At 42.0% G+C, this 11573-nt stretch overlaps 1 protein-coding gene across 1 annotated transcript; it reads right to left on the reverse strand.

Annotated features, from left to right (window-relative positions):
* Positions 1 to 318: 318 nt before the first annotated feature.
* Positions 319 to 4162, reverse strand: cited4a (Cbp/p300-interacting transactivator, with Glu/Asp-rich carboxy-terminal domain, 4a). The gene is made up of 2 exons (XM_036562581.1): positions 3961 to 4162; positions 319 to 1624 (listed from the first exon to the last, which is right to left on the reverse strand). Exon 2 carries the CDS (start codon positions 1607 to 1609, stop codon positions 881 to 883), a length of 729 nt encoding a protein of 242 aa, XP_036418474.1. The 5' UTR covers positions 1610 to 1624; positions 3961 to 4162; the 3' UTR covers positions 319 to 880.
* Positions 4163 to 11573: the final 7411 nt, after the last annotated feature.

Raw genomic sequence — 11573 nt, forward strand, 5'->3', positions numbered from 1 at the left:
AATAAGACATTCCAGTGCTTTCTGAGCTGTTTCTCTCTACCTCTGTGAGCATAAAGAGAGACAGCCTGCAGTGAACGCTCGACACGCAAGTGCCAGCCAGTTGATTTGGTTTCATTCAGTTGAAGTAGAAAACATTAAAGTATGCTAACCGTGATTAATGTGTTGCTAGCGCTAATGCTATCTCGATATAATGGACTTTAGCGAGAGGAATGACCAAATAAACAATGTAGCACTGAGCAAAATGACATTTTTAGAACCCGGCTCCACTATCGGCTTTTTAAAGAATTAGAGCAATGGATTTTAGAGAGAATATAGCAGTTTGAAGTACCAGCCTTCAATACACACAAAATACTCTACTCAAGCCTCTGGAAGCAGACTTTTTAGGTCATCTGAGCTCATGTCCACTTTTTTTTTTTTTGGTGGTCGTCATAAGTAAGTATATTTCAGATGTTGAATGCCTTTGAGCGTACGTGGGTGCCCCCAGGGAGGCAAGGCAGCCTATGCGTTGTTCTACGCAGGGCTCTTTTCCCATGAAGCGAGGTTACATTCAACCCTGGTTTGGCAGAGCTACATCATTAAACCAGGGGAAAAGACAAGGCCTTGCTACCTCACACTTTGAAATAATATAAAAAAAGGTCAGCTCAGTGACATTTACGAGGGACACTTCTTCCTTCTCAGGTCATTCGACAGCAAACGGGTCAGGTCAGAGCATACTACAGTATATAGAACTTCACAGACGGACACAGCCACTCGGGACCAGAAAGGTTGGCTTCTCTTCTCTTCTCTTCTCTTGCAGCGTCCTCAGCACTGTATGAGCAACCAACCCGACTCTGCTCTTTGCTGACTGGGCAGATAATGAAGTCCACTACTAACCGGCTGCTCAGCAGCTGACCGTGCTCGGCTGCTGCTTGCACACATAGTCTGAGAAGAAGTCAAACTCGTTCTGGCCCAGGAAGAGCTCGGGGAGCTCCTGAACCCTATCCAAACCCAGTTCCAGCACAAGAGACGTGAGAACCTCCTCGTCGATCAAGTCCGTGTCCATGACGTTGAGGCCCAGCGCTGGCCCACCCATGCCCATCTGCATCCCCGCCAGCTGGCCCGGACCCATCCTGTACTGGGCCCCGTTCACCATGTGGTGTCCACTGCCGGGCCCTAGTGGAAGCCCGTGGTACTGCGTGTTGAGTTTCTGCAGGTGCATGCTGGCCATGAGCTGCTGAGATGGGCTCAGACCTCCTCCGCCCATGTACTGCTGCGGGTGCTGCTGGGGGTTCTGCGGGTGCATGTGGTGCCCTTGAAGGTGCGCCCCCTGCTGCTGGTTGGCGCCTCCGTACATCATGCCACCCGTCTGCATCTGGTGGTGGTGGTGCGCGCTCCCCATCTGACCGCCGACCTGGCCGTTCATCACCGGCCCCATCCCGGGCCGCGGCCTCATGGCCGCTTCCATGGACCCCTGCGGGCCCCTGCTGTAGTGCATCAGCTGCCCGTTGGGAAGACTGCGCAGGCCCGGCTGGCCCGCGTGCTGAGGATGGCCGTTCATTCCCATGCGGAACCCGTGCAGGCCACCGCCGGCAGAGCCGTGAGTCATGGGCATCATCATGTGATCAGCCATGGCTTGGGAGCGATTCTGTGAAAACAGTGCAGGAGTGTCAGCAAAGGGAAGCGGAAAAAAATGCAACAATTCCTGACACACCAGCTGACTGAGCCTGTTTTACTTACTTCAATGTAAATGAGCTCAGGAGTGGAATGTCCTGACTCGCCAGAATTTACACTTTCCCTGCTAGAATCTGGGAATTTAACACCCTGTACAGCTCATCTGCATTACACAAGGGTAATTTTTCCTATAAACCAAAAGGGAATTCCATTGATTTCTGCACAGTTACATCATTAAGGCTCATTCAGAGTGGTCTGAAGTGAGACGATGCAGTGTAGAGAAACTTACTGAGTAAGAACCATTCACAGTGGTGGCGAGAGGAACCAGATGTCATAAAAGACCTCATAAAAATGAATGACATGAAATGGATACTGAACCTGATGTCTAAAACATCTGCTATATGATAGTTTTCTATGACTAAAATGCATTTTTATCTATTCATGGAGGAGGGGAGGAACGTTTTACATGAAAAGGTTATGATATTGTTTTTTTTGATAGTTTGGAGAAAATATTTTGGCCTAAAATGTAATTCTTCACATCCATTCATGGTGGAGAAATACATGCAGGGGGCTGTGAGGCAAAATAGTCTCCAAAGAAAACTTATTTTAGTGGTAAATCTGGCAAATAATAAGTGTAGGTTCACTGGTGGTTCTGGATAGTAAATAAAATGTCCTGGTTCCTGGTTCCTATCACCACCACTGTAAAGACATCTGAACCATTTCACACCAAACCACTCTGGATCTCTCTGTTTACATATGAATGATTGAATTACACATGCATTTTAAAAAAATGGTGGAATTGGTGGAACTGAGTTAACTGAGTTAAGTGAATACTTTTCTTTCTTAGGTCAGATTTTCACATCCAAGGACTATTCCTAAAGAAACTACAGTCCACAGAAGCATTTCACACATCTCAAATACTGAATCACGAACACTTTTGGAAAGAAACTGGATTTCTCCTTTAAAGTCCAGGCATTTTCATGCATTTTGGGCTTGAATGTCATGTGCCAGACTGCCAGTTCACAAGCAAGTCAGGTTAAATATCCCCATTTAAGACAGTGTAGGACAGGATTAATACTGCAGCTCAATTTAGCGATTAATCGTTCAGCCTTACAAACAACTTGTGAATGGATTCCAATGGGCCTATCCAGTGGTTCCTGTTAAAAGACTCGCCTTTAAGCCCACTGCAAATGTGCAGCTGACCGAGACAAAGCCTAGGTGTGAGAGCTCCGGCCCTCTGCGGAGAAAACAATGCAGTCAGGAGCCTCTGGGAGCATCAAAACAAATATCAGCCCGATCCCCAGACAAAGTGCTCGGCAAACAAAGCCCCCTTGAAAGAGATACAGATCGGGGGTCTAGACGGGTTGATGATACTCTCCTCTACATTTTTATAATGGAACATGTGCACTGCATGCAGTTCATTCAGACTTACATGACGTTGTGAGTTTATTACAGTATGCAGGCTCTCAGTGAAGGTAATAATAGGGCGACCTACTCAACTCTGCTGTCTAAACTACTCTTAAATCGCTCTTCCAGCTCTCATGGAGAGAAACCCGGGGTGATCTGAGGTTCTAGCTGCCTTAAGAAACAAACAAAACAAAAGATTTATCTTCCTCTTTCTTCTCTGCTGACTGGGCTTCTCCTTTAACCCACTGGAGGCATCTTCATTTAAATCTCCAGCCTGGTGGACCCTCATTAGCACTCTTACGAGGGGGGGAAAGTTTAAGGTCTAATTTTAGTTTTAAAGTGTGAAGATTTCTCTCAAACCCTTCTTGGTTAAAACACTTAGAGCCGCACTTCTCATTCATAAATCTAGACATTCAAACTCTAAGCCTCGTAGCCTTTATTAAGGCATCTGAGCAGCACCTAAAGGCTTATCTGACAGCAGAAAAGCTGTTTGCACAACTCTTGGCTGTAGCTGTTTCACCTTAGCTCTCATTTATTGTCTATTTTATCACTTCACCTTCGACTATTTGCAACACTCTCGTTTCATTAGAATTGTAAATATTTTCTTATGCATTCTGTTTCATCGTCCTATTTCCCCCTTTTTTTGCTTCTTCTACCAAGTTTTGAAAGCTTTGCAGGTCCTCAAATCATTTTAATAATAAAAAAGGGGGAAATAAAGGCTGCATGGACAAAGAGTTTGACAAGCTGTACAAAAACAATGTGCAGGTTATTTTAAACTGAGACACCCAGCAATAAAGCCAGCACCGCTGCACTATTATAGAAAAGACCACATAAAAGAAGAAGCACTGGCCCTTTAACCTGGTCAGCTGAGCACAAAGACATGTATACTCAGAATACACGTACCTGTATACGGGTGTATCTTCTTATTCCCTTTAATGGACGCCTTCTCCTTCTCTTTCTCCTTCTCTTTCTCCTGTCGTCTGCAATATCCTTCAGTAAAAGTGTTGGTTTCAGGGACGTAAGCAGGCCGTCTGCTCGTTCCGCTGCTGTCCCTGATACGGGAGATTGCTTTCTGGGTCAACTCGGGGATTATATGCATCTCTTGAGCGGCGGAGAATCGAAGGAGAGCGAAAAGGGGCGTGTCTTTTCACCCGTGTTCGCACAAACCCGGCCCCTCCGGCGCTGCCATTGGCTACACGCTCATTAGCGCACGCTCACACGGCGGGGGCGTCGAAAGCGAACCAACCGACCGCAGGACGCGGCTCGCCAATGGGCGCAGCGTCCTCCCGAATACGGGCGCTAAACAAAAAAAATCAACACCACGCTCCAGAAGAGGCAGGGGGAGGGGCGGATGGGGAGAACTGGGCGGAGCCACGCCCCCTCCCCCTCCTGTGTTATGATTGGCTGCTGGTCTGATTTGGCGTGCAAGAAAAAGTGCAAGCGAGGCCTCTCTGCGGGTTCAGGCAGCGCGCGGTATTCGCGTGAGCTACGTGAGTTTATCTCAGAGCTGTTGTTGTAACTTAAAGGGGAAGTCCACCATTTTTTAAATTTCTGCCTGATTCAGTGGTTGAGTCATTCAGCGTGGTTTGGTGTGAACAGTGGTGGTGATAGGAACCAGGGGTCGCCATAACTACAACACACATATATAGACATTTTATTTAACTACCAGTGAACCTACACTCCTGGGCCCAAAATGTGATGTATTTACTGCTGGTTTTGAGCTGCTCAGAATCCGGATTTAAACCCAATAGAGAATATTCGGTCTCATATTAAACACAAACTAGCTCAGCAATGTTTTTCAGCTGTTTGAAGGTCTAAGCTGGTCTGTGCTGATTTTTGCTGGTCTAGTGCTGGTCTGGTTCTGGTTTAGCCTGTCACCCCATCATGGCCATGCTGGTTGACCTGCATACCATCATCCAAAATACATCTTATCGTTGCTGTCGGAAGAAAACCTTGTATCTCCAAAATGGTAATTTTACAGGAAAAGGAAAAAACCTACTTTACTTTTAATGTAAGTCAATGGAACCAGACTTTTTTACAAGTCATTTCGGGTCGTTTCCTTTGGTCCGTTCTTCATTAACTTTACACACAATGTAAAGAGCAACAGACAGTTTCAAATGCTTCAAAAATGGCTTCAAAAATGGAGATACGAGGTTTTGTTCCAAAGCTGTTAAATGCTAGTTTTGCTGGTGATGATGCTGGTTTTTCTAGCAGGGCTGTGAACAATTCTGAAGTTTCTCTAAAACAGAGCATTTCACACCAAACCACTCTGAATGACCCTGTTTACATCTTAACAGTTTATATGGAAATTTTTAAAAATTGGTGGAGTTCCCCTTTAGGTTAAAACACCAAATCCTTTTAACTTTTTCACCAGAAGACCATATTTGATCATGTTTTCTTAAATACTAATATAATAATACAAACTAATAATACATATTAACAGGCTCATATCAGGGAAAAACAATTTTCCTCACTTTTTTAAAGTTTGATATAACATATAAACTTTGCTAAAGTTTTAAAACATACTGCTTATTCCTGAGTATGTTCATGGAAATTAAACAGTCTGTTCTGAATGCATCATTTTTGTGACATCACAAAAAAACCAACACATTCACATACGTCCACTTAGTCAGCCTACAGCAATTTAGCCCCACCCATTCATGCTGAGGTTGTGAGGAGTGTTTCAGTCTGGGCTGCTTTTTGAATGAGGCACAATGCAGGGCAGCCAATCAGAACAGAGCTCATTTGCATATCAGTCTTAAAGGCACAGTAACAAAAACAGGCTGGAAATGACAAAAAGCAAAGGCAGTTTTTGATACATAAACTCACAGAAACATCATAAATTATGAGTTAATGTGTATATTTACACTTTCAATCTTGAGAGGTGTTCATTCAGCCTCACATCAGTTTAGGTAGCAGTTAGCTTTGTTTGCTTGTTTGCTTGTTTGTTTATTGATGACACTCAATGCCAGTTTAGCTCAGAAGTAACTCAGATCAGACAGGCTGCTATAGCTGAACATGTTAAGACATGCTTTTAACCCCCTGTGAAGCACTTTGAGCTGCATTATGAGGCTTATTATTCTAATTATAATCATGGTTATTCCTATTATAGGCATATTTGATGAAGTTTGCCTCATGACTCTGTCACTCTAACCTCTCTTATCTCGTGTATGGTGGCATCTACCGTCAGTTTACCTGCCAAAACAGAAAAATATGTTACTCCGAGAGAAATCTCCCAGGCTGCGGTCAGGCTTCAGCCATCACCCTCATGCAAATGGCTTGTTTACCATTTGAAAAGGCAGAAACAGACTGCAGATCCATATGCATGTGTGCAGAGGGAGCACCCCCTGAGAGGCAGGCCTGCTGGCACCAAGCATGTGCTAATGACGTAGCGCCACCCATACTGCTTTCAAGTGCCGTGCAGCCGCGGACCCAGCAGTGCACGTCCCGCCAGCAGCAATACGCAAACACGATTAGGACAAAGAAGAGTCCAAAAGTCCCGACAGAGCCGGAAACCTCTGTTTTACTAAGGATGCAATGACTTTACAGTGAAAATGATGAATGTTGGAAACGTCAAACGTATGGAAATGTAAACTGTGTCACTCACATACACTTCAAAACATGGTTCTTCAAGGGTTCTTCAGTAAAGAAAATTGTTTTTATGTAGAACCTTTTTGAAAAGGGTCCTATATAGCACCAAAAAGGGTTCTTCTATTGTTACGACATCAAACTTATAACACTAGAAGAACCCTTTTTGGTGCTGCATAGAACCCTTTTTAAAAAGGATCTATATTTAAGCAATAGAACATGAGAGGGAGTGTGTTAGCGCAAAATAACATCACGGCTGTGATTCGGTCGCCGTAGATCATCACAGCCGTGATGTTATTGGCGATAACACACTCCTCCAGTGTTCTATTGCTTTAATACAACAGTTAAATAAATAAAGTAATAAACTAATAAACTGGGCCGTGAACGCGGCGTTTAATATGTTTTAATGTTCGCAGTTCCTTCACCAAATTATAGTTCCTTAACGAGCAGCTTGTTGCTACGTCAGAGTAACGTGTAGTCTGATATTCAGAGTCTGACCAAATTAGACTGAGCCATAAAACTGCCGCAATATCAAGTTCAGCTCAGTTTTGTCAGTTTTTGCCAGATCAGTATTAATGTTGTTTTGTTCCAGCCAGTCTGTAAAGCATCTTACAGCCCATTTAGTTTGGCGAATGGTGTTGGGTTCATTTCTGGCTGATTCCAGGTTGTTTAGCTGTTCTTCTGTCTCAGCTGCCAACTGAAAAGCTGCTCAGTGGTGATGACAGTTTGGGAATTTAGTGTCGTCTCATCTTCAGAGTCTGACCAAATCGGCTGTCGGTCAAATGTGATCTTTAAAGTGTCCGTTTTGTGTTTGTGGCAAAGTAAGAAGTAAAAACGTTCAAATGTCTTGAGCGTCTCCTACAGCTGTCAGAGTCGTTGCTTAGCAACGGCGTCTCAGCGGAGTGATACAGTGTTCGTGAAAAACCTGTGATGTTACGGTGAAATAATGGTACGGATAGAGCGCTTCTCAACCAATCAGCTTGCGTGGCCGGAACTACCTGTTGTATAAAGAAACATATACAGCACGTTCTCCATCAACCTGAAGAACACTTGCATGATGGAAAGAACCTTTTAAACGTGTTTTTGAGTTCACGGTTCTATATGGAACCATTTTCTTTCTTGCATTTTGTGCAAAAAAAGATTTTTTTTGTTTTGCTTTTCTATTTATAATGTTTATATTGTAAATTTTGTGAAGGACAGAATTTATATTTTATCTTAAGTATTATATGCATTGTCTATACAGTAATAAGTATCAAACTGTAAACCTCATTAAGTAATTAACAAGGTTAATTACCTTGTTTGTTAATTCTCTTAGTTCTTTTGTTGAGTGCCTTGCTGTCCCTTTGCTGCTGTAGCACTGAGAATTTCCCTGTTGTGGGACTAATGAAGGATTATCTCATCTTATCTTAGAATATAATCAGAGTTCTGTAGAATTAAGAACAGTTTTAACACAAATATCAAAAACTGGATCGAATCTTAATCTCAGAACTGAAAAATCGCGTCGTTACAGCCCTACTGTTTACTCTCAGTCCTGTTTCTGGTCGGGAATGTTTCTCTGTATCCCTGTTTTTCTTGTCTTTGGAACGTCAGAGAGCTCATTGTGCTGTTTTCTAAGACGGGGCGTGTTGTGCTAACTTTTCTGCGCTCTGTACAGGTGCCTGGCGCTAAAGCCTGTTTTTTTCCTCAGATCTGGTTTGGATTGTCAGGATGTGTCGAGTGTGGATGGAGGACGGAGGTGCGTGTGGGAGCAGTTCTAATGCAATAACAGGATAAATTTAACCTCCTTTCTGTACGCCTGGACCTCAGAGGACTGACTGTTTGTTTTCTCGTGTGGAATTACTCACATGATGCAAGAATTGATGATGAAAGGCTTTTAAATACCGCAGGTTTACAAAACCCTCCACACAGACGCAGTGAGGAACACCTGAGGGCCTTCGAGGGCTTCAGAGAAGACCTAATCATTTCTGGGAATTAAGGAAAATACAGTCTGTAGTTTTTAGTTCATTTTTATTGAATAGAATAATCATATTGTATTTAAAGTTTTGACTGGAAACAAAAGGGTTTCAGTCTTAAAACGCCCAACAATAAACTGTCCAATCAGGATTGTTTTCTTGGTGGTATCAAGCGAGCTCTCCCATTGGTTAGGACTTCAGGAGCTGGACTGAAGGCCTTACACATTAGATTGACTACCAACATAATTAGGAAGTGACAGAGGAATCAACCAATCACGCTTTGATTTACACTGGGACCGATTTCATCACTCTACACTCTTAAAAAGATGGTTCTTTAGTAAAGACAATGGTTCTATATAGAATCGTGAACACACAGAGTTTTTGTTCTTTGCATGGTGAAATGGTTCTTCAGCTTGGTAGAGAACGTGTTGCATATCTATATAGCACCAAAAAGGGTTCTTCTGTTTTACAATGTCAAGGTTGTAACAACAGAGGAACCCTTTTAGGTGCTGTATAGAACCAAATACAACACATTCTCCATCAAGCTGAAGAACCATTTCACAATGCGAAGAACAAGAATGCAAAACGTTCTCTGTGTGTTCACGATTCTGTACAGAGCCACTCTCTTTACTAAAGAACCCTTGAAGAACCATCTTTTTTTAAGAGTGTAGGCCAGGGCTGCCCACAATGTGGTCTACAGGCCAAATTCGGCCTGCCAAAAAGTTCCTCTTGTCCCGCCCCCTCAGCTAAACTTATGTTTATTCTATATATGAATTTAAAATGTATTTATTTATTTGATAACAAAATACAGAGCAGTGTTTTTAAAACTGCTTTATTTGGGTGCTGTTTGGTATATTTGGCCCTCTGCTCACCACAAACACTGCACTTTGGCACCCCAAGACAAAACTTTGAGCATCCCTGTTCTAGACATTCTGAAAGTTCTAGATACGCCAATGACTATAAATACAAGCCGTAGTCTCAGCAGATTCCGGTTAGTTGTCAGGAATGTAAAACAGCAGCGGCAGCTCTATGTTAGAACTCTTTACTGAAAGAGTCACTGTAACACTGATACATACAAGATCAGATATATGATAATTAATATATTAATTAATTTCAGATAGAACACATGGAATAACTTTTACAAGCTTTGAATGTCTGGGGGACAAAAATGGTCACCCGTGTTAGCTGAGCACTAATAGAAGCACAGAAATTAGCTGTAATGTAGAGGTAATTAATGTGGATGTGACCCAAACTGAAGGTCTTGCTCTAATAGTCATGGGTTGCCACTGAACATAAGTACTACATACACTATATCTCCAAAAGTATCCAGACATCCCTTTTAATTAGTGAACTTTATGCTACTTTACGGTAGAAAAGCACTGACCAATAGAGTAGGACACACTGGAGCAGCTGCACTTGAGCCTAAGGTCATCATGCCCAATGCCAAGTGTGGGCTAGAGGGGTATAAAGCCCCCCAACATTGGGCTGTGGAGCAGTGGAGCTGTGTGTGCTCTGGTGTGATGGAGCTCCATCCAATACCTTTGGGATGAGTTGGAGTGACCCAGGACTGACCATCCAACATCAGTACCTGACCTCACTAATGCTCAATCAAATCCTCACAGCAATGTTCCAACATATCCTTGATTTCAGAAGAAACGCTGATGATAGTTTACAAGCCAGGGGTTCATTTATTGGAATTACTGGTTATTGTATTGGCCCAGAAATTCCATATCGGTGCATCCGATCTACAAACATATTACCTTTCTACTAGAAAAGAACTATTTTCTCTTAGAGCTCAGCGATATTGATCAAATTCAGTATCGAAATATTTTCAAATATATCGCAGTGGTCTTTCCTGCTTTCCGCCCAGTGACTGCTGTGATAGGCTCCAGTTCCCCCTGTGACTCAGAAGGATAAGCAGCTTAGAAAATATGTGTGTGTGTGTGTGTGTGTGTGTGTGTGTGTGTGTGTGTGTGTGTGTGTGTCAGTGTCAGATAATACAGTTAATGAATTCATGCTTCCTGAATGCTGCTATTAAGAGAATTTAGTACAAACCAGATTTTTCTGATTGGACTGCTTTATTCTCTAAATCTTACAATTAATACGAATATTAATATTGCAGAATATTGCATATTGCACGGTCACTCATTTATACACCCATGCATATACAATAGGTTATCGTTTACAGTGTTTAGTCACTCGTTCATTCATGTCACCTGCATAACATTTATGCGATTTTACTTACTTATTCTCGTACTGCACTTCATATTTTATGGTTGTTTTTAGTATATTTTATTATATACCTTTACTTCTTCTTCTATTTATGCACCTGTATAATAGCATACTACAGTCTATCAATCAACACAGAGTAGTAAATGCATTTACGGCAATAAAGTGCACAGTTTTCTGAGTAAAGTGCACAAAAAATGATCAAACTTATCAAGACAAGTCAAGTTTATTTATAAAGCACCTTTCATACACCACTGGCACTCAAAGTGCTTTACAAATGAAAAAATGCAGAGTTTAAATGTTTAAAAAATAAAAAATAAACAAGAATAGAAATTAAAAACATGATTAAAGCAGTAGATGTAAAAGAGGAAATCGTTAAGTTAAAAATCAAATTAGAAATTAAAGTAGGAAAGTTAAAATAACTTAAAATAAATAATAAAAAAATCACTAAAATATTGTGATAAATATCACTAACTGAAAAGTAGCATCACAGTACACCTGTGTTTTTATGCCATAATACATCTCTATTGTGTTCCTTTCTAACTAGGGCTTTATGTGTTGTCACAACATGGTTAACCCCTTACATGATCAGGGCCCACCAGCTTTACTACACGCTTCTATAATCTAAGAACAGCTCAGCCAGTTTGCACTGAAGTCCCTGTCGTTACTGAATAATAAGCCTCAGTATGTAATAAATCTGGGATTTTAAGGGGTTAATATAGTTTCACTGGTACAATTACAGGCCAG

The sequence above is a fragment of the Colossoma macropomum genome, unplaced genomic scaffold (assembly GCF_904425465.1).
Source record: "Colossoma macropomum unplaced genomic scaffold, Colossoma_macropomum, whole genome shotgun sequence".
NCBI classification, from domain to species: domain Eukaryota; kingdom Metazoa; phylum Chordata; class Actinopteri; order Characiformes; family Serrasalmidae; genus Colossoma; species Colossoma macropomum.

Bases quoted from the DNA above. Each gene is read 5' to 3' on its own strand.
- cited4a (XM_036562581.1), bottom strand. From the start codon at position 1,609: ATGGCTGATCACATGATGATGCCCATGACTCACGGCTCTGCCGGCGGT.